General features: G+C 50.4%; 1 protein-coding gene across 1 annotated transcript; it reads left to right on the plus strand.

The window, feature by feature from the left end:
- The first annotated feature begins 8360 nt into the window (after window positions 1-8360).
- On the plus strand, window positions 8361-25855 carry LOC122454183. Its single transcript, XM_043488442.1, is given in 11 exon segments — window positions 8361-8406; window positions 8503-8781; window positions 8784-9611; window positions 10672-10741; window positions 12350-12443; window positions 12533-12635; window positions 13400-13453; window positions 14086-14295; window positions 15244-15385; window positions 22041-22192; window positions 25668-25855. Coding segments are annotated over 11 exon segments (2166 nt in total).
- Window positions 25856-26595: the final 740 nt, after the last annotated feature.

The raw sequence follows: 26595 nt of genomic DNA on the forward strand, positions 1-26595 counted from the left end.
CTTCATGGCATGGGTATGACATATTTTATTTAACCAGTCTCTTATTAATAGGTGTTCGGGTGATTTCCTTTTTATTGCCTCACAGTGAACAATGTTGTGGTAATATTAGTGTAAATGTAGCCTTTCATACTGGTATTTTATTTGTGTGTTTATATGTGTGTGTGTGTGTGTGTGTGTGTGTATACACACACATAAGTCTCAAAGGAATTTCTGGGTCAAATGTCAGGTATATATTTTAAAATATATTTATATTTTAATGTATTTCCTCTTCGCTTTCTGCCATTAGAGTGGCAGAAGAGGAACTTAAGAACCTCCTGATGAGGGTGAAGGAGGAGAGTGAAAAAGCTGGCTTAAAACAATATTAAAAAAACTAAGATCATGGCATCCAGCCCCATTACTTCATGGCAAATAGAAGGGGAGGAGGTGGAAGCAGTGATAGATTTCCTCTTCGTGGGCTCTAAAATCACTGTGGATGGTGACTGCAGCCATGAACTAGAAGACGATTGCTTCTTGGCAGGAAAGCTATGACAAACCTAGACAGAATGTTGAAAAGCAGACATTACTCTGCCGACAAAGGTCCGTCCAGTCAAGGCTTTGGTCTTCCCAGTGGTCATGTATGGTTGTGAGAGCTGGACCAAAAAGAAGGCAGAGCACCAAAGAATTGATGCTTTCGAATTGTCGTGCTGGAGAAGACTCCTGAGAGTCTCTTGGACAGAAAGGATATCAAACCAGTTGATCTTAAAGGAGATCAACCCTGAATACTCACTCATTGGAAGGACTGATGCTGATGCTGAAGCTGAAGCTCCAGTATTTTGGTCACTTGATGCAAATAGCCGACTCATTGAAAAAGTCCCTGATGCTGGGAGAGATTGAGGGCAGAAGAAGAAGAGGGCATCAGAGGATGAGATGGCTGGATGGCATCATTGATGCAATGGACATAAGCTTGGGCAAACTTCGAGAGGTGGTGAGGAACTGGGAGGCCTGGCGTGCTGCAGTCCATGGGGTTGCAAAGAGTCGGACACACCTGGGCAACTGAGGAACAACAATATTTTAATGTATATTTTAACTTTGGGCAGATGTTGCCAAATTGCTTTCTGAAAAGCTCCATAGTAATTTTCACTGCTGCCAGCAATGTAAGAGAGTCTTTACCTGACCTTTCCAGCCCTTAAGTTTTTCTTTTTGCCAAACTGAGAAAAATGTGAAAAGTGAGGGAGAGGGACTTTTTCTTTCTTTCTTGCTAAGGGGGGAAGCGCCGTGTCCCTGCCATAATCTGCACGTGCCAGCGACAGAATCTTTCAGTCTCTGCACTTTTGTATTTTCTATGTACCTCATTTTCCATGTTATATACCTGGATGCCCTTTTTTCTTCTTCCTTGCCTGATGAGCTCCTCATAGCTTTGAGAACTCAGCCAGAACACCCTCTGCTTGGGAGGCTGCCCTGATCCTCCAAGATCAGTGTGCCTTCCTCTCTCCTGCCTTTGCCCTCTCTGTGGTTTCCTCTGCCAGGCCCGTTCCAGGGCACAGACAGACTCTGGGCTTCTGGAAGCTCCCCCGTAGGACGCTAAGCTCCTGGAGGACAAGGCACATGTCACAATCTTCTCTGGGTCCCTTTTGCTTGAACTGTGCCTCGTGCAGAGCAGCAGTCCTGGAAACGTTCGTTTGCCAAGTGACATCATAATGAAGCTTTCCCATAAATGTTTGTAGAATAAAAGAAGGGATTTTTTAAAATTAATTTTTATTGGAATATAAGTGGTGCAGTGGTAAAGGATCTGCCTACTAATGCAGGAGACACAGGTTGAGTCCCTGGGCCAGGAAGATCCCCTGGAGTAAGAAATGGCAACCCACTCCAGTATTCTTGCTAGGGAAATGCCATGGACAGAGGAGCCTGGCAGGCTATGTCCATGTGGTCACGGAGTCGGACACAACTTGAGCTACTGAGCACACGCATGCATACTTGCTTTATAATATTGTGTTAGTTTCTGCCCTACAGCGAAGTAGATCAGCTATGTGTTGACACACATCTCCTCCGTTTTGGATTTCCTCCTCATTTAGGTCACCACAGAGCACTGGGCAGAGTCCCCTGGGAAGGGCTGTTTGAAAAGGAGACTGGTGCTTGTAGCTGTGCGGGCAGGGTGAGGTGGAAGGGATGCGCGATTGCACGCTCTGTGGACAAAGTGCCTTGGGTGGAGGGAGGCCACCGGCCCTGAGCAGGGCTTGATCAGTTTAGCAGTTCCTGGGATCTGACCTCCTCTATCTGTTCATTCCCAACTCAGGCATCCAAGGTCACCTCGCTGTGGTTCTGTGTGAAGACAGTTCCCCAAAGGGCCATCGATTTGGAACATCTGATTGGCTTTCTGAGTTGTATCCACCAGCTCGTAAAATCCAATAAATGTCAAAGATCTGGCAGGCCCATTAACCTCTGGAGGTCTATTAAAAGACTCTGCTTTTGCTAAGGAGGTTCTGTTTCTATATGATAGGTGCCAGGGCAGCCAATTCTAAAAACGCTGGAATTAAAGAAGTTAGGAAGGGGGCAGATTTAAAGAGGGGTCATCTGGTCTCTACCAGTTTTGTCCTAGGACTCTGTCATCTCTTCCACTGGTACCTACAGAGCCTGTCAGTATGACTAGCCCATGGTAGCTTTGTGAGTTGGCGGGGGGGGGGGGCCCTCCTCCAGAAAATGTTCCAGAACTACTTTATCTGCGTCCAAGAAAATGAACCCAACCCCTCTCTTCAAAATACCCCACGTACATCTCTGTTTTACCCCTTATGACACTGAAGTGTAATTATTTGCTGCATGTGGGTCCTTTCTGTTTGACTGTAAGGGCTGCAAGAATGGAGTGTTCATAGGAATCTCTTTGACAAGAAGTGGGGGAAACCTGAAGCCAAACTACTTTAGCAAAAATAACTTGGGTTGGCACCCCTGTCTCAAGCCCTCCCCATACGCTGCGGGATGGTCCCTGGCAGATCCCGTGTGATGGCACGCTGCCTCCAGCAGCCCCAGGCATCCTGCAGCCAGCTTCACCTTCTTGGAAAAAGAGACTTCTCTCTCCCAGATGTTGTTGTTTTCCAGTGGCTCCGTGGATTGAGTAGATGAATGAAATTAACATTGTTGTTGAGAGTCTCCTATGTATTGTTGTTGTTTGTTGTTGAGTCACTGAGTTGTGGCCGACCCTTTGCAACCCCATGGACAGCAGCACGCCAGGCTTCCCTGTCCTTCACCATCTCCCGGAGCTTGCTTGAGCTCATGTCCATCGAGATGGTGATGCCATCCAACCATTGCATCCTCTGTCGTCCCTTTCTACTCCTGTCTTTGATCTTTCCCAGCATCAAGGTCTTTTTCCGATGAGTCAGCTCTTCATATCAGGTGGCCAAACTATTCAGCTTCAGCGCCAGTCCTTCCAATGAATATTCAGGGGTGATTTCCTTTAGGATGGACTTGTTTGATCTTTCTGTCCAAGGGACAGTTTGAGAGTCTTCTCTAGCACCACAGTTTGAAAGCATCAATTCTTCGGCGCTCAGCCTTTTTAATGGTCCACCTCTCATGTCCATGCATGACTACTGGAAAAGCCATAGCTTTGACTCTATGGACCTTTGTCGGCAAAGTGATGTCTTTGCTTTTTAATATGCTCTCTAAGTTTGTCATAGCTTTTCTTCCAAGGAGCAAGAATCTTAATTTCATGGCTGAAGTCACTGTCCACAGTGATTTTTGAGCCCAAGAAAATAAAATTTGTCACCGTTTTCATTATTTCCTCATCTATTTGCCATGATCTTCATTTTTTGAATGCTGAGTTTTAAGCCAGCTTTTTCACTCTTTCACCTTCATCAAGAAGCTCTTTAGTTTCTCTTTGCTTTCTGCCATTAGAGTGGTGTCATCTGTGTATCTGAGGCTATTGATTTTTCTCCCAGAAATCTCGATTCCAGCTTGTGAGTCATCCAGGCCAGTATTTCATATGATGTACTCTGCATATAAGTTAAATAAGCAGGGTGACAATATACAGCCTTGATGTACTCTTTTCCCAATTTGGAACCAGTCTGTTGTTCCATGTCTCGTTCTAACTGTTGCTTCTTGACCTGCATACAGGTTTCTCAGGAGGCAGGTCATGTGGGCTGGTATTCCCATCTCTGTAGGGATTTTCCAGTTTGTTGTGATCCACACAGTCAAATTATTGCTTTGAAATTAAGGCTTTAGCATAATCAATAAAGCAGAAGTAGATGTTTTTTCTGGAATTGGCAATTTGATCTCTGGTTCCTCTGCCTCTTCTAAGCCCAGCTTGTACATCTGGAAGTTCTCAGTTCACATACTGTTGAAGCCTATTTTGAAGGATTTTGAGTATTAACTTGCTAGTATGTAGAATGAGTGCGACTGTGCAGTCATTTGAACATTCTTTGGCATTGGCCTTTCTTTGGAATTGGAATTAAAAGTGACCTTTTCCAGTCCTGCGACCACAGCTGAGTTTTCCAGTTTGCTGACATATTGTGTGTAGCACTTTAACAGCATCATTTTTTAGGATTTGAAATAGCTCAGCTGGGATTCTGTGATCTCCACTAGTTTTGTTCATAGTGATGCTTCCTCAGGGCCGCTTGACTTCTCACTCCAGAGTGTCCAGCTCTAGGTGAAGGACCACACCATTGTGGTTATCTGGATCATTAAGACCTTTCTCGTATAGTTCTTCTGTGTATTCTTGCCACCTCTTCCTAATCTCTTCTTCTCTTAGGTCCTTACCGTTTCTGTCCTTCATTGTGCCCATTCTTGCATGAAATGTTCCCTTGATACCTCCCATTTTCTTAAAGAGATCTCTAGTCTTTTCCATTCTATTTTTTCCTGTATTTCTTTGCATTGTTCATTTAAGAAGGCCTTCTTATCTCTCCTTGCTATTCTCTGGAACTCTGAATTCTGTTGGGTATATCTTTCCCTCTCTGCCTTGCTTTGTGCTTGTCTTCTTTCCTCAGGTATTTGTAAATTTTCCTCAAGTGACCACTTTGCCTTCTTGGATATTTTTTCCCCTTCAGGACGGTTTTGGTCACTGCCTCCTGTACAATATTACAAACCCCCATCCACAGTCCTTCAGGCACTCTGCCTAGGAGATCTAATCCCTTGAATCTATTAATCAGCTCCACTGTATAATCATAAGAGATTTGATTTGGTTCATACGTGAAGGGTCTAGTGGTTCTCCTTACTTTCTTCAATTTAAGTCTGAGTTTTGAAATAAGGAGCTCATGGTCTGAGCCACAGTCAGTTCCAGTCTTGTTTTTGCTGACTGTATAGAGCTTTTCCATCTTCTGCTGCCAAAAATATAATCAATCTGGTTTCGATATTGACCATCTGGTAACCTTCTGTGTGGGGCTTCCCTGGGGGCTCAGTGCCTGAAATGCAGGAGACACAGGTTTGATCCCTGGGTTGGGAAAATCCCCTGGAGGAGGGCATGACAACCCACTCCAGTATTCTTGCCTGGAGAATCCCGTAGACAGAGAAGCCTGGTGGGCTACAATCACCCTACAAGCGGGTTGCAAAGAATAGGACATGACTGAGCGACCTAGCAATACGCAGCCTTCTGTTTATCGGGTACTGTGAAAGGCTTTGTAGAAAATCGTATTTCCAAAGTGACTGCAAAAAAATGTTTCCTACCTCCCATGCCTTTTTGTGAAAACTTCTCTGTGCACACCAGTGGCAGAGTCCATTTATCCTTCCCTTGAATCCTTGGCACTGGCCCTCACACCTGTTATGATTAATAGCGTGTGATGGCGGTGACATGGGGTGACTTCTGGCCTTTAAGAAAGCTGTAGCTTGTCTTCACCCCTTGGGTTACCCCTCACAGCATGCAAGCAGCCATGTGGTTGAGGTGCATGGAGGAGAACTGAAATTCCTGGCAGACAGCTCCAGCTGAGACCCCGGGTGGTGGTCAGAGCTAAATACCAGGCATATGGGCAAGGCCATTTTGGACTTTCCCACTGTCTGTGGGCTTCAACTATACCATGTGAAGCAAAAGAATCATCCAGTCAACCTCCAAAGTCATGAAATGTGTTCCATAATAATAATAATGTAGTTTTATCCCCACATCAGTCCTGTGGAAACAGGCTCAGAGACATTACACAGCTTTCCTTAAATCACACAATGCTTAAACAGTAGATCATCTGACTTATAACTCAGATGTGCTCATGGAAACTAATTTTGCCAGCAGATAATAGTAGACATCAGTCATTGGCAAGTAAGCCATCTGGCACCGTCGCAGGAATGCATCTCACAGCGAGGCAATGGATTTAGCTTGTCTCTTTTTGAGGACTTTAGCACGGTAGCTAGATTTAGCCTGGTAGGACCTTAGGAGCTGAGATAGGGCCTGCAGTAGCAGCACAGCGGGAGAGATGCAGGCGGCTGTGCGATGGTTGGGCACGGTGGGGACTGTGGCGAGCAGGAGGGGCGTGCCTCCTCCGAGAGAGACCAGCCGTCCTGAAGGCCATTCCTTGTGCTGCTGGGTGCTGCTTGGCCCAGGATCCCCAGTTCTTTCAAAACTTCGAAAGCACTGAGTATTCAGATCCCTCACTTTTGTCTGACTCGGGAATGGGGGCTGGGAGAGGACATTTGCATACCACATCAGACCCACAGAAGCCCAGATTTTGACTTTCAAAAAAACTATCCGCGTTCAGTCTCTAGAGAGAGAAACATACCCACTGCCTTTGTTCCAACAGAAAAAAAAAAAAAAAGCAAAGTGTTTTCACTCTAAGCTCGGAAGCGGTTCCCAGATGTCCCATTTTTTTTTTTTTCCTGTAGTTAAGATAATTCACCAGGGACTCCTGGCCCATTGTCCACCTTCCAACTGGCTTTTACTTCTCTGAGCCCTTGTCATCCTATGAAATGCTGCTGCTTCCCAGGGAAGGCCAGCCAGGGAAGCCCCTCGTGGAGAGGCAGTTAGTTCCCGTTTTCCTAGGCCTGGCAGGCCGTGGATGCCCATCCCAGGCACAGGCCCCAGGCAGTCTGCAAGGGGGCTGTGCTCCAGGCCTCCGCCACGCATCTGTGTGGCCCACGGAGCCATCCTGGGCAGAAAGCATGCCCCTAGGTGGCCTTGCTTACTGGGCCCGGGGCCTGAAGATGGAGGCTTCTGCAGGGCCTCCTGCCCTGACCCCTGACTTTATCTCATGGCCAGCCTCAGGCTCCCGGCCTTTGTCTCTCTGTGTTTTTCCGCCCATTTACAGAACGGTAAAAGCCTCGCCCGCTCCTCTCTGTCTCATGGTGCTCCCTGCTGCCGTGTGGGTGCTGTTTACAGCCACATCAAGGGTGTCACGTCCATGAGCTGATTCAGCGTTTACTGCCACCCACCAGCGTTGCAGCTCTGAGCTCTGTGGACCGGAGCGCAGAGAAGGTAGGCGACTTGTTCAAGATCGTACAGTTAGTGAACGTGTTCATAGTCGACCCAGGTGTTCTCTGGTTCTGTTTTGCACTTAGGGTTTTGGGGGAAAAAAAAAAATGACAATAATAATTCCTGTGTGAGTCATTGATAAATTCCATTCTTTACCCTGACTCCCAAATGCCAATCTTCTCCCCAGAAATAGCCACTGTGACTGGCTTCTTGTGTGTCCATCTGGATATCAAACATAATAAAATTAATGAAGTCGGGACTGGTTGGGATTAGCCAGGCTCCATGGCCACTTAACCAATGACCAGGGGAGAGCCTGCAGTGCCCCCAGGGATGCCCATGCCGGGTCACTGGTAGCAGTGACGATGCAAGGCTCTTCTCCACAGTACTGAGGTGGAGCCAGTAATTGACCTGATACAGGCCACTCATTTTCACTGGGCAGCCTGCTCCTCTCTTACAAGATGAACCAGGAAACTCCCAGTGTGAGTGTCCATCTGAATTATGGGAGAGCTTTCTGTAATTCAGATTCCCAGGTGTCACCCCAGTCCAGTGGGATCAAAACTTCTTTTGAGGAGGACTGAGAATCTGTCATTTTTAACTTCCTTAATATCCTTTAGCGAACTCACAAGAGGACACAAAGATTTATGCATAAGGGAATGTAAGTGCTAGAAAGACGTGCTGCCACCTGGCTTGAGCACGTAATCAGAATGTCCACAGATGTCCATCAATAAAGGGCCAGGTGCACACAATGGAATACTACGAAGCCATAAAAAGTAGTTACAGCTTCACGTCCTGCTATATTGATAGATGCATCCAAAGTGCACTGGTAACAAGAATAGGGGAATGGTGTGTGGGCTGGGCGTGTGTAGAGGAGTGTAGAGAATAGTTTTGCCTGCACACATATGGATGACCTTTTAGAAGGTACATCAGAAAGAGTGTTTGTTTCTGGGGAGGAGACACTGGGGGACTCTATTTAATACCCTCTTGTGCAGCTGGAGCATCCACGGTGTGCATGCAGAAGGAGACGCTTCTCATGCTAATGTCTGAAACGCTCCCAGGTAACCTGATGAGCCCCTAGGCTTAGTAAGCACTGGGTTAGGTGATTCTGAGGACATTTCAGCTCTAAAACTCAGGCCCGACACGCTGCCCGGAAGTGCCGCTGCGTCGGCTGCGGGGGCGCGTCTCTGGACGGCTCCGCGTGTGGTTACCCGAGCAGCGCGTGAAGCGGGCCTGTGCTTCGTTTCCGGAGCCGCTGTCGGCCAGGTGTGAAACAGATACTGATAGTTCAAGCTCCTCCTCTTCCTCATCATCGTCCTCGTCGTCTTCCTCTCATATGTCCCTTCCTCCAGTTCTATCAGATGGAGAAGATGACTTACTAGTTGAGAAGGAAAATAAGAATTTTCCTCTTAAAACAAAAGATGAGTTACTTCTTAATTAATAATTGAATCTATGACTAACGTACCTCCAGTTAATGAGGAGACTGTAATTTTTAAGACTGATCGACAGGCAGCAGGAAAGATATTTGAGATATTTGGACCTGTTGCACATCCATTTTATGTATTACGGTTTAATTCTTCAGAGCATATTGAAAATAAAGGTATTAAAATAAAAGACACTATGTATTTTGCTCCATCAATGAAAGACTTCACCCAGTATATATTCACAGAGAAGCTTAAACAGGATAGGGGATCAGATGCATCATGGAAGAATGATCAAGAACCACCCCCAGAGGCTTTGGATTTCAGTGATGATGAAAAGGAAAAAGAAGCCAAACAGAGGAAAAAATCTCAGATTCAAGGTCGGAAAAAATTCAGATCTGAATTTAATGAAACTGGTGAAGATTTTGCAGAAGTACATCATAATTGGAATGTTCATAGCTCCGCTTCAGAGCATTCCAAAGGATATCACAACAGAGAATTCACAAGAGGATTTTCCCAGGGTAGATATCCTCGATCTTGCCCTGGCAGGCCCCCACCTCCACAGTTTTATAATGCAGAACACATGGTCCCTCAGGATACTTCAGGATTTGCGCCACAGAGACAAGATAGCCCCATGATGCCACAGTATCCCTTCCCTCCTCCAGGGTTTGACATGCATAACTTCTCCCTCCCTCCACCCCCACCCCCGCCACCCCCACCGCCTGCCTCCACAAACATGGGCTGGGCCACGCCTGCTGTGGCCCCTCACCCATTGATCCCCTTGCCCTACTCCCTAGCCCCACCTCCGCCCCCCCCACCCCTGCCTAAAACTCAGGCCCTGGGATGTGTGGTTAATATATGTGACAGAGATGAATGAACGGTAGGGTGGCCCCAGAAGTGCAGCATCACCATCACTGCCCCTGGTGAGTCAGTTTGGAAAGGCCACAGTGATGATACACTCTCTGGATGGGGCATGTGTATGCCGTTCATACATGCCAGCCCCCTGCCGGTGGACACCAAGCGCGGGCTGTGTTGGACCCCTGAACAGTGGTTGGCCTCCGCAGCTCTTTAGGGAGGGGCACGGGGATGGGACACACCAGTGGGCCAGAGCCGGGAGGGCCCATGGAAGAGGCCTGCCTGGGACTCCCTGCTTGGTCCCAGGTGAAGGCACCAGGGATGCTGGTCAGCAAGCGCTCACTCCACATCAGGCACTGGGCCGGGTGTCTCCATGAGCATCCTCCTCTTTCTCCTCACAGCACTGTCCCCCTTGTGCAGACGGGAAACTGGGCGGGTCTCAGAGGGGTCAAGTGACTTGCCTTTGATCTAAATCTTTCTGACTATCGAGCAAGTCCTGTTTCCAAGTTTTCATGACCCCAGTGACCTCCTATTGCATGGGATCTGCTGCCATGGGATTCCCCAGCACCCTTTCCTATGCATCTCTCCCAGAGCCCCCCGGGGACACAGCTTCCAGGGGTGTAGGTGGCCAGGGTCTCTCGTCTCTGAGCTCAGAGCCGCTCCAGTCAAGCTTGTGGGTGGTGACGTGGGAGGCAAGTGAAGGCATCTTGTGGTCTCCGGGTTCAGGCCGACTGGACATGTGACCTTGGCAAGTGCCTGCGTCCCCGCTGTGCTCCGGGCCGTACCTGCTCGGGTTTTGTCTGCCAGGGTCTAGCAGTGCACCATGCGTGCTGTCACCGTCCTTGGCATGGGGTAACTTATACATCTCCTGTACCGTCAATGGGCCCTTCAGGTGTTCCCCGCCATACCTGCCGGGTAGAACAGTGCCTGGTGCATAGGAGGCACTCAATAAGCATGTTGCCCAACTGAACAGATGAGCCGATGACCTTTTTGCTGGAGCTGCTGCTAACACACTGGGTGACTGCGGACCTGTTCCTTCCCCTCTCCTAGCCTGTTTCCCCATCTCCAAGGAGGTGGGTCCCTTCCACCAGGTCTCATCTGAACCAGCCTTCAGGGACCTGTGAGCAGCCCAGAGCAAGTTGTCCTTCTGTTTCCCTGACTATTAGTCTTCAAGTTAAACAGATCTGTTTGGAGTGTTCAGCGTCGCCGTGGCATTACCGCTGCTCTTGTGCTCTCTCTGTCTCCCTCTCCCTGTCTCCCCCAAGCAGCTGAGTCCCTGCCTCCTCCCAGCACCCTCCAACGCCAGCTCAGGAGACTTCAAGAGCCAACTCTGCCGTCCCCAGAGAAAGATGCCTTCTGAAGTCACAGGATACCTGTTGCTTCCTGGCAAGGCATTCATTTGGTTTTATCCTTTGGGGAGGCAAATTGTAGCTAGGAACTGTGGAATCAGAGCTCCCTAAGGAAGCAAGGACTCGTCTACGGCCATACCACCCTGAACGCGCCCGATCTCGTCTGATCTCGGAAGCTAAGCAGGGTCGGGCCTGGTTATTACTTGGATGGGAGGAAGTAGGGACTCTCCCTAGGCTGCAAGCGTGGCTAGCCTATGCCTGAAAGGTTAGAATCTCATGCCACCTGTATGAGTCATACCAGTGTGACCCCTGACACAAGCTGAGTGGGAAACAGAAATGTTCTCTAAATGAATCCGTGGACCAGAGGACCCTGTGCAAGGCCAGAGCACTGCAGACGTAGGCCACTCCTTTGGGGCAATAATTAATATTTAAAAATTGAGTCTTAAATTTAGTCAGGGTTGCTCTGTGAGGCAGAGGCTTTGGGGATGGAGTTTTCTTTTCCAGCTTTAACGAGATACATGATGGCTCAGTGGTAAAGAGTCTGCCTGCTTATGCAGGAGACGCGCACTTTGATCCCTGCGTTGGGAAGATGCCCTAGAGGAGGAAATGGCAACCCACTCCAGTAATCTTGCCTGGGAAATCCCATGGGCAGAGGGGCCTGGAGGGCTCCAGTCCATGGGATCACAAAGAGCCAGACTTAGCGGTAAGTAGCACCAACGACTGACACATAACATCGTGTAGGCCTAAGGTGTACAATGTGATGATTTGATACATTAGTACATTGCAAAGTGTTGGCCCTGACAAGGCTTATGAACACATCCTTCGCCTCACATATTACCCTATTTTGTTGTTGTGATGATGAGAACGGTTACGATTTACTCTCTTATCAGCGTCCAAGTGTACAGTGCAGAGTTGTTGTCTATCGTCTCCATGTTGTACGTTAGACCCCCGGGACTTACTCATCTTGCAGCTGAAAGGTGTGTGCCCTCTGACCAGCACTCCCCATCCCCCACCCCAGCCCTGGCAGCGACCAGTCTACTCTCTGTATGTTCTGCATTTTCAGATGCCATGGTTAAATGAGATCCTGTAGTATTTGTCTTTCTCTATCTGAATAATTGGGGGTGGAAGTTCTTAGACACTGCTACGGTGGGAGGGAAGGGCCAGAATTTCCTTAAGTAACCAGATTCTGGCAAAAGTTAGTAGATAGTAACATATTATTATTATAGAAATGGTAACTATAGTAAAATGTGTGTGCCTGATGTGTCCTGAGCTAAGCAGTAGCATCCCCATTTCACTGATGAGGAAACAGGCCCAGAGGGGTCCAGTGTTTGACTGTGGCAGCTTGGCCTGTGCTGTTCAGAGCCCCTTTCGCGGCATAGCTGTGAGCATGAGCTGGTGCAGGGAGGCACGTGTGTGAGAATCCGGAAGTGGAGGTGGGCAGGGGCCACACTCGCCATAGACCTCGCTGTGGTGGTGAGGGGGTGGCAGTGAGGTGCAGAGGGGCCAGAGGCCCCTGGGGGCTTCTGCTCTCTTTGGCTCTGCGTCCAGCTCTCCTCTCCCAGACACTGTGGCAGATTCATGGAGGCAGCAGCTCCCACATCCCACCAACCACCGCCCGCCCCCACCGGCCCCGCCAGTCCCACTCGACTTCCCGGATCCCGGCTGGTGAGCCACCTGACTCAGCCACTCCCTGTCCCAACCTTCCTTCTCCCACACGGTGTTAGGCTCAGCTCTCATCCCATGCCCCTAGTGGCCTCTTCCCCACTTGAATCCTGACTGGCCCCTTGAGAAAGGCACAGTGACTAAGAGGTGGAGGAAACCGTGATCTAAACCCAGCTCCGTCCGACTGGGAAGCCTCATTGTGTCCAGGACGTCCTCTAGGATGCCCATCAGTAGGGAGTTGCTGGTCAGCCCGGTGCCCAGCGCTGTGGGTTAGACCACGGACGACACTGAAGACAGAGAAGCCAGGCTTGTTCTCCAGGAGTTTTTGTGTGTTTAGGGAGAGCAAGTGAAGAGTCATGGCACTTTGAGGACGTACACATATCAGGGTCTTTCCTAGCAGAGATCATGTCAATTGCAGAATTTAATTCCACCAGCTTTATGTGTAGGGCGTAAAACTGTGCCCTGGAGGGGCTGCAGAGGTGAGCCAGCCTCGGGCCCGGCGGAGTGAGACGTGCAATTATAGAGACGCACAGCTGAAGAGCCAGTGACATTGTCTGCATGTGCTTGGATGGCCTCCAGACCTTCTTCTTCTAGAAACTTGTTCCTTTGGGAAAGTGCGTCCTTTTGTCTCACTGCATGTGACTTGAGCAGGGCTGACGCTTCTCTCTGGCCACAGTGCGGGGTCCAGCCTGCTGAGGGTCAGTGGAAGGACATTCGCTGGAGCAATAGGAAAGATAACTCTTTCCATGGGCTCGCCACACTGGCAGGAAGTGAGCCCCGGGTCTTCCAGGGGCTGCTGCCTGGAGAGAAGCTGCCCAAAGGTGGGCGGGGAGGCAGAACGAGAGGTAAAAAGAGGCAGCTTCCAGGCGTCCTTACGCCAGCCCTGGGTCTGCTCTGGCCCTGCCATGTACAGAAGTGTGAGCCTCTCCTTCCAGTTGTGTTTTATTGTGGGAAACCACCGGGACTCAGGAGAGAGTGGTCACACTGGGCCTCAGAAGGGCTTCCTGGGGGGATTGGCTTGGATCCTTGGGAGAGAGGTCAGGGAGGGACAGATGAAGGCAGAGAGAAGGGAAGGTGCTTGGGGAGCGGTGAACTAGGGCAGGGAAGGGGCCCCTCGTCCCGTGAGGGGTGTGCCCTGGGGACCAGGCTCTGTGGGATAGGGTAGGGTGACGTATGGAGGAGCCCAGGGACAGGCTGGAGTGGCCTTGAATCAAGCTGAGGCCTTGCAGCGTTCTGGGGGGTTGACAATTGGGGTGCAGTGGGTGTCATGCCTGGTGCTGCTGAAGACGCTACCTGTTCAGGGGGATGGGTTTATCAGCGTCGAATGAGCGGTGATGTCGTTCAGAATGTGCTCCATGGCATCTGCACCGGGGAGAGGCTGGATGACTCACTCCACACCTGGCTGCCTCGGGCTCCAGAGCATCGCTGGGTCTGAAGCTCCTCCACCGCATAGGACAGGATGGGGTGACCCCAGTGAGCGGGGACCCGCGGGAGGCTTCCCCACATTCAACCCCGTCAGGCCGGGGCTCAGGAACCGCCACCAACTTCTTCTTCGTCCCCGGCCGCGCACTGACCACCCAGTTGGAGGATTATCCGGTGACCGTCTGTCCGTCTCAGATGCTGACGAGGAGACTGCTGCGAGAACGGAATGAGTCCTCAGAGAGTAGGCCACTGATGGGCGCAGAGCTCGTGACCCTCTGGGGGTGGCCGCGCCCACGCTGGGCAATGCATGACCAGAGGGAATGGAATCCTCTTTCCCTAAGAGAAGCTAGAATTCTAGACTTTGATGTGAAATTGCCTGATTCTTAAATGTTGGAAGCCATTTTCTTTTTTCAAAATGTATTTTATTGGAGGATAATTGCTTTATATACTGTGTTGGATCTGTCATATATCAGCATCAGACAGCCATTGGCGTACATATGTCCCCTCCCTCTTGAACCTCCCCCCTCCCACCCCATCCCACCCCTCGAGGCTGACACCAAGCTCCAGATTTGAGCTCCCTGCATCAAACAGCAAATTCCTGCCGGCTGTCTAACTTTACATGTGATAGTGGACATGTTTCAGAGCTACTCTCTCAATTTGTCCCACCCTCTCCTTCCCCTGCTGTGTCCACAAGTGTGTTCTCTGTGTCTGCGTCTCCACTGATGCCCTGCAAAGCCATTTTCTTTTAAGAATAAACCAAACATACCCAGGGCCCGAGTCCTGTTAGCCTTTGCCTGTTCACCCCATACCAGCTGTCAGTCCCACGGGGACAGGAGCAGTTCAGCTATGGCCCGGGGCCCTGCTCCCGGAAGGGAGGCGTGGTGTCTGCTGTGTGAACTCAGGAGTGGATGGCAGTTTTCGTGGTATTTCTGGATGGGCCACAGTCGTGGATCCAGAGGACCCTCCTCTCCTGGACACACTGATACAACTGCCTGGACTCTCTGGCTGGCCTGCTGGCCTGGAGGCATCACGAATGAGGACATCTACCACTTTACCTCTCAGGCAGCGGCAGAACCTTTATTAGCGTCATCCAGCCCATCAGGAAGGCATTCCCTCCACTGTCTTCCCCAGCTACGTGGCTGGGATTTCTGGAGCCCGAGGATGGTGCTGGCTCTTTGCCGACTTCCAGGGCCCTGCTGTGGCTTGGGCAGCCTTCGGCAGCCGGATGTGGGAGGGCCCGAGATGCCCCCTGGCTGTGGGCGGCAGGTGTCAGCACCCCGCCTTCTGGACACCTTCCCGGGACCAGCTTGCTTCCTCAGCTGTCCACCTTCGTTGGTGGAGTGAAGGACCCTGCAGTGAGCCCAAAGCCAGCTGGCCATTTTCCAAAGTCGGCCTGCACCAGAGGAGGAGAAGGTCACTGCAGCCCTTCCATCCCAGAGAGACCTCTCGTGTTGTCCTGGAGTCACTGGGCCTGGTATCTGAGACCCTCTGGGGATGTGTCCCTCCCCGGCCTTTCCCCTGCAGGCCCCATCTCTGCCACACGTCCTGGCTTTAGCATCTTCCTGTCCACGCTAAAAAAAATTTTCAGCAGTCTTTCTGGGTGCAAGACCCACCCATCAGACCGAGTCATCACAGATGTGTGTGTGTAGAAGTGTCAACACTGCTGAGCATCAGGGAGGAGGAGAACATCATGTCACGAGGCATAGAACAGGGGTCTGACCTCTTCGGGAGTGGGAGGCCTTGTCGGGGAGGAGCGTTTGAGCAGCACCCTGGAGGGCAGTTTTTAGCAGGCATTCTGGTGTGCAGAGGTGAAGGCTGTCGTGGCTGCTCCAGGGGTGCGGGCTGGTGGTGGGACACCGTCAGGAGGCGGTGGAAGCAGCCCGGGAGGAGCTGGGGGTCCTGCCGGGGGCGGGGTGGTGGGCAGATTTGGGCTATATTTAGGGTTTGGTGACAGCTTGGACGCGTGAGTGGGCAGGTGCCAGGGCGCCTGCCGCCTGTGTTTGTGGCTCGTGCCCTTGGGAGGCTGGTTGTACCTGTGCTGAGATGGGGGATCCCGGAGAAGAAGCAGGCTGTGCAGTGGGGTGGGGGTGGGGGCGGAGAGGAGTGGGAGGGGGTCTGAGGCAGCCCTCTGTCGACGTCATCCCTTTTCCTCGGAAGTGCTCTGCTTCTCACGCCTGCAGACTTTTCCAGTTGCCTGGAACACTGGTTCTTTCTGCCGTCTGGGTCAAACACCTGTTGAGGTTGCAGGGTCCAGTCAGATGCCCCTTCCTCCAGGCTGCTCAGTGCACCCCTGGTGGGAGCTCAGCGTCTCTGCTTGCTCCTAGGGAGTCCCAGCTGACCCAAAGGAACATTTCAGCTGGGGAAGAAGAAGGTGGGGAAGCTGGCAGCAGGCTGAGGGTCGCCTTGGCTTCTGAGAGCAGGAGTGCAGGGTGTGTGTGTGTGTGTGTGAAGAGAGAGAAAGAGTCTATGAGTGTGCATTTGAGAGAGCATGAATGTGTGCCTGTGCGCGTGTGTGTACTTGCCTGAGGGAGGAGGGGGAGGCTGGCCTGGCCTCGCCCTGCCATTCCCAGGAGGGCTGTGTGCTCAGGGTCATGGGTGATGGAGACAGGTCCGCCTTGCTTTGTGTCTGGTTCTTTTCCACAGCTAAGCTCTGTGCCCTGAGGCAAGCACTGCCACCTCTCTGAGCCTAAGGGGACTTTGTCTGTAATGGGATTATCACGGCATCGCCCCCCGGGGCAGTGTGAGAAGTGAGTAAGAACACTGAGGCAGGATGTGGCACAGGAAAGCACTCAAACCTAGTGATCCTTCACCCTGGCCTCCCCCATGCCCGGGGTGCACTGCCCTGACCCAGCGCCCAGGTCTTGTCTCCTGGTTACTCCTGCGCACGGGACTGTGTACCCATGTGCTTCCAGTGGCCGTCAGCAAAGTGGCAGTCTGTGTTTATTTATTTATGTTGATGTGGTCGAAATTACCTTCTCCATGAGCTCTAAGAGGGCTGCAGGGGGCTCTTGCTTTGCTCACATTGTCTCCCTGGCACCTAGCGTGAGTTGCACATGGTGTGACAAGCATTCATCGAATCAGTGAATGAATGTAGAATGGTAGTCTTGTCCCTCCTTTCCTCCTTCCCTTCTTCTTTCTTGTTTCTTTGATAGCCCATCCCCACCAGCAGAGCCTGGACCTGGGACGGGCCTCACTGCCCTCGCAGGGTGGGATGAAGCTGGTAGCCAGAAGGCAAGTGAAATGGCCGAGACAGCTCTGAGGCTCCCCTGAGACTGTGGTAAGGCCGGTGTCAGGCAAAGAGCTGGTGCTTCATTAGTGAACTGATGGCTGCCGTCACCGTTCACACCTCTGTGCATACTTGAGAAATTACACTTCCCTTTTTTTTTTCAATCCTAAGGTTCATTATAATTTTGATTACTTTTAAGATCTCATTTCTTATTTTAAGCATCCTTAATTAAAGCCATTAATTTATATTCCACCATAATGGCAGAGTTTTCTAATTTGTTAATTATTGTTGAACTTTAACCTGCTAGATCTTACCAGAAGGTAGCTTTTGGCCTGGGGAACTCTTAAAATTGTTAATGAATCTGTTCCTGCTTGTGCATCCCATCAAATAAAACAAATGCAAGAAAGCATTTCCCTGCCATCTGAAAGACTGCTATTCATCCTCCTGAAATAAAACCTCTTCTTTCCCATTATCTTTGGGAGCTGAGGCTCAAGATATTTACATGGAAGACGAGGAGCGGCCAGCAGTTTGATGTTTTCCCTTTTTTTTTTTTACCTTCAGGAAATTGCTCTCTTATGCAAGAGAACTGCAAGTTCACCCACAGCAGAGCAGTCATATGATAAATCTGTTTGCAGGAGAGGGAGGCTCATATCCCCTTTGAGAAGCTGTGTTTGTTTGCGGGAAACACGGAGGGAGACAGCATTTTTCTGGGGGACAGCGAAGGGATTAAGGCATCACGACAAGCCCAGGGCTTAGAAATGAGCCCAATTAAAAAAACATGAACCTGTCTGACCCTCATAGGAAAATCCAGAGCTGTCACCGTTCACGCCTTGATTTGAGAAACCAGCACAATTATCTTGGAGATCATTAAGATTCTGGGGGAATGAGTTTTCTGGTTTTGCCTGTGATTTCCATTTTCTCATTACTGACAGAAGCCGCATTTATGGATCTTTCTCTTTTAAACAGGAGCTTCTCAGACTATTAACAATTGGCTTCCCCCAAAGGTATCATGTCAAAGCTTAAATGGGTTCATCTCGGCTGGTTCCGTGAGAACTGTTTCCCTCCCCCTTCCCCTCCCCCTCCTACTTAAAACAGTTTTTTTTTTGCCTTTGGAGAGGGATTCACAGCCATGGGCAGGCAATTAGATTTCAAAGCCGGAGAACTCCGTTGCACTTTGCCAGGAACTGCTGAAGCAAGCAAGACAGCCCATGGGCTTTGAATGGCTGGCCCGGAAGCAGGCCCTCCCAATGCAACTCTCCCAGGATGGGCTAGAAGAGTGTGTGTTTGTCTTTGTTCTGCAAAGGGAAATCTAATTTCATCCCCGGAGCCCTATCTGCGTGGTAATTCTGTAGCTAGGCGATACTGGCGCATTCAAAAGGCTGGGAGATGGCTGAGTTTGTGAGAGGCTGAGAGCTGGTGGGGTCCGAGAGGGGGACAGCTTCCAGCGACCAGGGCAGCCTTTGGGACTGATTCTCAGCCTGTATCTGTGACTTGCTTCCTTGGAGGGCTGCTATCTCTCTGAAGACTGAAGGCCGCTTTGTGTCCTCATCACAGCCTTCTGTCTTGCTGCCGACTGAGTCACACGGCCTGGGAATGAGATCTGATTTCCAAAGCTGCTGAGAACAAAATACCAGCACTCGTTCCAGAAGCAGGCTGGTGCTGTGGCTAGAACTCTGAACTAGGAGCTGCCTGGAGACTGACCCAGAATTGTGGGTTGTGTTCGTGACCCCAGACAACGCTGCTTCTCTCATGGAGCTCATTTGCTCACGGGGGAAGGAGAATACATAACGGAATAACCAGAAAGATATTGCTGGTGATGAGTGCTGGGATTAAAGAGAAACTGAGTGATGTGAAAGAGCAAGCCAGGAAGGCTCCATGGTGGAGGTGACATTCAAGGGGAGACTTGATGAGAAGGAGCCAGCCATACAGAGATCTGAGGGAACAGCATTCTAGGGTAGTAGGTGCAGCACCTCTGAGCAGAAAGTGATCTTGGCACGTCTGAGGCAGCATCTGCAGCTGGAGCCTGGTGGTCATTCGGGAGAAGGCCTGAAATGTAGGCATAGTCTAGGAGGGAGTTTGGGGGAAATGCTATGTGGTGATAGTTTTGGAGGCAGGGAAGAGACAGATGACTTGATTTGTGTTTTAAGAAGATCACTGTTTTCTGGATGGAGAATGGATTGGAGGGGCACAAGGCAGGAAGCAGGGCTGCCAATCAGAAAGTTACTGCAGCGCCCCAGGTGGGAGAATGAAACCATTTTATCCTCCAGTGACAGAAGGCACCTTCCACAAAACGAACAGGGTTATATTTCTGGGGTTTTGCTTGTTTTGGACATTGAGACCCTCACTCCAATAGGCAGTTGGGTGAAGGTTACGAATGCTTCCTGAAGTATGTTTTACTAACCAGGCCCCAGAAACTCATTTGTGTGCAAGGATCTGATTTTTTTTTTTTTTAGCACCAGCAGCTCTGCAACAATGAAGCAGTGATAGTGGACTTGAGGGCGGTGGATGCTCAGAGCAAACCCCAGGGGAATATAGCAAAGGCCGCAGTCTGTGCTGTATAGCTACAAGAGAACAAAATAGTATCAGCCATGCCTGAGTTTCAGGAATGCGTTCCAGATCATGGGTCTGATGCTCAGCTGTCTATAGAAGTCAGCACAAATAGGGATAAATTTAACATATGCTATGTTCTTATTTCCCACACGTTTCATAGCCTTCTGATGTGGATATCAATTACACTGTACAAAGGAAAGCCAATCATGCCCATTTTAGTACATGATGTTGTACACCATTCACACTTCTTAAATCCTTTGTGATTTCTGACTTTACACAAGCTGAAAGAATATCATTAGTGTCAAAAATCAGAAAACTTTCCTTGGAAGGATTTTGACTGTTGTTCTCCCACTTGCCGTATGACTTGGAGCAAACTGGTCAGCCTCTCAGCACCCTAGTTTGTTCTTCTGGGAGGTGCTGTCTCCTTCTCAGCCTTGCTGTGTGCGCCGAGTCAGATCTTGACCACACAGCTTTCTTGGGTAGTGTTTGGGCCATGGTGTGTTCTGGAAACGTGTCAGCTGCTCCCGATAAGACAGCTTTTCTTCATATGAGTAGGGCTGCATTGGACATAAAATGCCACAGTTGTAAACATACAAGGGATAAAAGTGTGACTCTGCAAATCAAACTGCTAGCAAGTCAAGGACTACATGTCAACAGCAATGATGGTAATAACTATACAGTGAATGGAGCTAGTGCTCCTATTGAAAGGTATGCTTATCAGAGTCCTGGCAGGAAATAGAACTTCATTCAGATGATTCCATTGAGGAGACACTGATGAAGTCACCACTCACACAGGAGTGGAAACTTAAGGGAACCAAAGAACTGAAATATTCAGAAACTATGGTGTTAGATTTCAAGTTAGGCTCACAGATTCTTCCCACTCCAGTATCCAGGCCCCTCTGCAAAGAAACTTTGGAGTTGCTCCTATGAAAAGATGAGGTCCACTTTCCCACTCCTTGAGTCTGGCCTGGTCCTGTACTTGCTTTGGTCAATAGAATGCGCCAGCAGGGGTGTTGTGAAAGGTCCCAGCAAGGCTTCTGGCAACCTTGCACCTTCTGCTTTGACCTGCTTGGAAGATGACCTGAGACTTCCCTGTCCAGAAGCCTGATCTAGCCTAATGGTTGATGAGAAGCCCCATAGAGGAGGACCCAGGCACCCAGCCAATAGCCAGTCAAACTGTCAGATGACAGCAGCTCCATGAGTGATTCCCTGACCAGCAGAATAACTGCCCAGATGAGCCCAGCCCAGACTGAAGAATCATCTGCAAAGAAATAATGATTGATTTGAATCCCTACATTTGGGATGATTTGTTGCACACCAATAGATAACTGATAATAGATAACTCAGTCCTGAGTATTCATTGGAAGGACTGATGCTGAAGCTGAAACTCCAATACTTTGGCCATCTGATGCATTTGAAAAGATCCTGATGCTGGGAGGGATTCGGGGCAGGAGGAGAAGGGGACGACAGAGGATGAGATGGTTGGATGGCATCACCGACTCAATGGACATGGGTTTGGGTGGACTCTGGGTGTTGGTGATGGACAGGGAGGCCTGACGTGCTGCGGTTCATGGGGTCGCAAACAGTTGGACACAACTGAGTGACTGAACTGAACTGAACTGAACAGATAACTGATACATCTCATGATAGCGAAAGCCGTTATCAGCCCCAGGCCTGAAGGGTCACACAGCTGCTAGAGGCCTGTGCTTTAGGAAGATGGCAGTGAGGAAGAAATGCCCCAGCCTCTCTCCCTTCCTCATTTTCTTTGTCTTTAGTGCCTCCTATTCAGCAAACTCAACCAGAAGCCAGAGGTTGAGAAAGACTGGGTGATAGAGTCCCAGTGGGCAAACTTCCAGGGCTGGGAACCGCTTGAGGCGTGGGAGGAGGGCACAAAGGAAAACAGCCAACAGAGGAATGAGTGTGAGGCCTCACACCTACTCCATCTGAGCCCCCAGACCCTGTGGTTCTGCAGAGCCCTCCATCCTCAGAAAAACCCAAACACACACAGCCAGTCCTTCTAGACACTGCTTGGTTTCCTGAAGAGAAGACAGTTTGAGACTGGGCTGTCACTGTGTTTCCTGAGCTTTCAGTGGGTGATTTTCTTCATGCTCACCACCACCCAGACGCTCCCCGTTCCCCATGAAACATGAAGAGGGAGAATGTATTGCACACCAATCGGGGACTTCACGTCCTCCATCCGCACCTCACAGCACGTTTCCCGCGGGGGAGCTGCTCAGCCGCCCTGCAGACTTTGACAGAACTCCGCAGTCCCCGCTGACGATTGCCGGCAGCTCTGCAGGGCTGTGCACCCCTGTTGCAGACTCCCACGGGCAGCTCTCCCCAGATGGTCACAACAACGTCGGTGACCTGTGCGAACAAAAGGAACTTGGCCTGGCCGATGGACCCCAGAGTTCTACTCTCAGGCTTAGAAGGAACCAGGGGGGCTTTCTTTTAATCCCCGGCCTTGGAGCAGGAAAAACAAAACCGTACTTTCAACACTACCCTTTCATAAGCAGCTGGGAGAGGCTTTGTGAATTGGTGATCATTTCAACTTGATTCTGGAAATGTGGAAAATGTCATCTTCCTGCTGTTTTACCCTGACATGACGTCAACAGACTAGAGTGGTCTCGCTTCAGAGAGTAGCAGGGCAGGGTTCCCGGGATGCACGGGTTTTATCCTGACCAATGCAGGGCTGGAGGAAAAAGCCCAGAGAAAAATTGAAGCAGGTTGACTGATAGGGGGAGAAAGGAGAGCTTGCAGAACACCTGGATAATGAATGCAGACAATACAGACAAAGTAAGTCTTTAGCGTCTCAGGAAAGAACTCAAAGGAGGAGCCAGCTGAAGTTGAGATGGTGGAAAAGGGGCTGCCTGAAGATGACGGCACGCTAGCCGACTCTAGCAGAGATGGAGCCTGGTTCCCCAAAGCAGAGCCCGAGAAGCTCATCTCGGATGTTAACCCCCAGGGTGGAGAAGCAATAGAAGGAATGTGAAAGAGAGTCACTCCCCTGGGAGACAGACCTAACAGGCCTGTTTCATTCTTGGCCTGAGGACGCTGGGGTCCTGGTTCAGTGGTGACTTCTTCAGGAGGCCCAGGGTAGGGAGGCTGCCGGGCTGTGTATCCGTTCCACAGCCATAAACAGAGCCTGCTGTTTCCTTTTCTGCTGCGGAATCCAGTCCCATCCATCCTGCTAAGTGACGGGATGTGGTCAACATCCCACTCTTCCTATCTCTGGCGGGAGGATAATGATGCCGTTCTCATTGTGCCTCCAGACCTTGGGACCTGAGAGAGAGACGAGGCTTTCTTTCATGCTGGAGATAGAGAAAGGGCAGGCCAGGGTTTCAAACACTTAGCCTTCCTCCAGTTGAATAGACGTGAGGAGGGATGTGGAAAAGCGAGAGGCAGCCTGGAAGGCTCTGCAGCCAGGCCAGGCGGAGCAGTCCATCAGGGACCTGACATTTGCCTGCTGACCTCTTATCAGAGTTGCTGTCTTTGAGGCCTTTGTGCTGCAGGATTGGGAAGGAAGGGATCACCTCGCCGGCTCCCAGCCTGGCGCCCACCATTAGCATTTCCCTGACATCTGACTGATCTCTTCATTTCACTTTGGTAAACAGCCCACAAGGCCAAGGTGACAGTGACCTCTGGCGCGGCAGGCAGCTCAGGACTCTCCCTGGAGACCCCGGTGAAGCGCTCTCACGTGGGCCAGGGCTCTTATTTCCCAGCCCCACCACGCTGATGAGTGCTGACAAAAACAAATAAGTAAGTAAAAAGCCATCCTGCAGAATACACAGCGGGGTGTGCTGTTCGGAGAAAGAGATGGGAAGAAGGGCGCCAGGAAGGGATGGATGAGGCTGGGCGGAGGGTGGGGGGTTGGACTTAGAAGGTCGCCTTTGCCTCTCTGCCTCTAAGAACAATGCGGCTGCCCAGGAAACACAGCCAGAGGCTATTAATAGGCTGGAGCACGAGACTGGCCAAGCTGCTGCATTTCTGACGTTGGGGAAGGATCTCCAGTGCGAAGTTGCTCGCAGGCTCCGATTTTGCAAAGACAATTAAATATAGATCCTTTGGGGAGAGGGGTGGGCGGAGTGTAAGCTGCCGCTTCAGTCCAATTTTAATTCTGAACATTTGCACGTATCTAGTCGCACGCCTGACAGGTGCTTTTGAACATGCAAAATGTGCCAAGTGCAGGGTACACCCAGAAGAGATGCACCTTGCCCCCCGAAGAAACTCATGGTCCAGGGGCTTGCAACCCCTTCTTCCTGCAGGGCCAAGCGGGCAACATAAATAAAAGGAAGCAGACGTGGCATGAGACAGTAGGGCCCGGTGGGGTCTGTGTGGAAAGCCCTGTGTTCTGCACAGGAATTAGCGAGCTACTCAGCCTGTTGACTGGTGTTACACAAGAATGACTGCCCAATATGGCTGTGCTTTCGTGATTTTTAAGGAGAAAACTCACTTAAGGGCGTTTTAACCTTAGGCAAGTTGCAGTTTCTCTGCCTCATTTTCCCACTCTTTAGAATGAGGATAAGCTGACTTTGTCTCAGTTCTTCTCAGCATAGTAGGTGTTCAAAGAATTATTCAATATTTGTTGAATGAACAAGGTGCCCATTATTGCTGGTCCACACATAATTATTTTATAATAAAGTTCAGAACTTAAAAAAAAGAAAGAAATTTTGTATGATTTTTTTTTCTTTTTTTAATGGAAAGAGATAGTGTGGGCCAAAACAATGTCTGTTGGTCTGTTGCCCAGGGGAGATCTTATAATAATATATGATAAGGGCTGAAATAGAAGGTATCTCAGGAGCTTGTGGGAGCCTGTGTTGGGGTAGTGGTGGGGGGTGGGGAGGGCATGAACCTAGTCAGGGAAGGGGTGGGAGTGTCTTTCCAGTGACAATGAACGGAGTCTTGAATGATGGTGAAGTGAGCCTAAATCATGACTGAGAGATTGAGAGACCCCTTCCAGGCAAAGGAGGAGAAATTTCAGTGGCTGCACTGCACGTGCCTGCCCAGCCAGAGAGTACATCTATCAGCATTCCTTGCAGCCAAGGGCGGCCCTCTGACTCCTGCTCTTAAAGGGAGGAGGGCGTGTCCCACTCCTGCCTCACCCCTCCCAACTTCTTCATAGGTGTGTTTGCAAGAGCTCAGATGGTGGAGCGCTTTGCTTTTTGTTTAAAACTGAGGTACTACTGTCTGCCTCCTGGGATACAGGTTAAAGGATTCATAGCTATAAAGCATTTAGAACACGGCCAGCCCCACACACGTGCTGCCGCAGCATTACTCCATCAGTACGATTCTGTTGGCAACGTGATTCTGCAGCGATCAGGGGAGGGCAGAGCAACGAGAGTGCTGGAGCCCGGGCCCCAGTCCCCACCTTGCACACTGATCCGGGGGACGTGCTGACTGCTGTCTCCTTTAAGCTACTGTGTGTTTGCATCGCTGATGCAGCACCCAAGCTTCTATCCTTCCAGCACTGAGTTAAGTCAGAAGTCAGCTGAGGTTCCCCAGATGAATCATGTCAAAGTGCCCCAAAGTGCGTGGCCCGTGGCAGTCCAGAGGGACCCTAGTACCCAGTTGCTTGTGGCTCGTGGACCTTGTGAGCCCAGCGTCTTCTCCTGTTACCCTGGCCCACACCACACGGTGCCCTGGAGTTCTCACAACAGTGACAACAACCTGGTACCCAGCTGATACCTCGGTGGACGGAGCTGAGTTCACTAAAAGAGGCTGACAGAGTCCCTGGGTGACAGGGACTGTCACTGTCACACGGACATTGGTCCCCGGCTAGATCCCCGGGTCTCCCGACCCTGCTGGGCGGCCATTCGCCCCCTGCCTCCCTGCCTCAGCTGCCTGCGACAGCCAGGGAATGCTCCTTGCGGTCCTCTACTCAGATGTGGAAGTGACCAAGGGCCTGCTGCATCTGTGTGGCAGGAAGACTAAGTGGTCCAGCCTTGGCGGACACACGACTCCTCTCACAGTAGACTTTGGCGGAAGGACAGTCCTGCCAGACCATTGCTGCAGCGTGACAGCCTAGGGCAGCTCCATCCAATCTCCCCTCTTTCCCTCACTCAGGGTCAAAGTGCATCATAGTCTGCCTGCTGTCTGAGTCCCCCTCCCTCCCCCATTTAATCCCGTGGGCATTTCCTTTAATAAAACCCCTGTACTTGTGTTCCTGTCTTTGCATCTGCTTCAGTGGGTAATAGGGCCTACATTTCTTAGAAGAAGACAGAGAGATGATTAGTTCCCTCACAGTTAGGGGACTTATTCCATCCCAGGACTTTTTGCCTACCTAAAGAGGACCATACCTCACTCAGAGTGCTATTCAGATACCAGGAACACATTTTGGTAATGGTAGAGCTTTCCTAGCTGCCTTCAGAGCAGACAGGGTCTGCTGTCTTTACACAACTAGGAGAGTGGGAGTGCAGTGTCTGGGAGTTGGAAAATGCCTGGAGCTTTGACGAGGCCTGTTTGAATCTCTCGAAGGAAATGGGAGATGGTTTCATGTACTAGTTAGGATGCTTTGGAGGCAGGTAACAGAAATCCAACTCAAAATGGTTTGAACAAAGGAGGATCTATGATTAAGGTGGAGTGTCTTCAGGGCCTGTTGACTCCTTTGTTCTTCAGGTTACCAAGCACCCAGTTTCCTTCCACCTCACTGCTCTGACATGCTAGGCCTCCCAGGCCTGCCTTAGGCTGCTTCCCTCATGCTGCCCAGGTGGCTGCCACAGCCCAGTCATCACACTCAGTTGCCACAATTTTTTGACATAAGTAAAA

The sequence above is a fragment of the Cervus canadensis genome, chromosome 16, assembly GCF_019320065.1.
Source record: "Cervus canadensis isolate Bull #8, Minnesota chromosome 16, ASM1932006v1, whole genome shotgun sequence".
Lineage (NCBI taxonomy): Eukaryota > Metazoa > Chordata > Mammalia > Artiodactyla > Cervidae > Cervus > Cervus canadensis.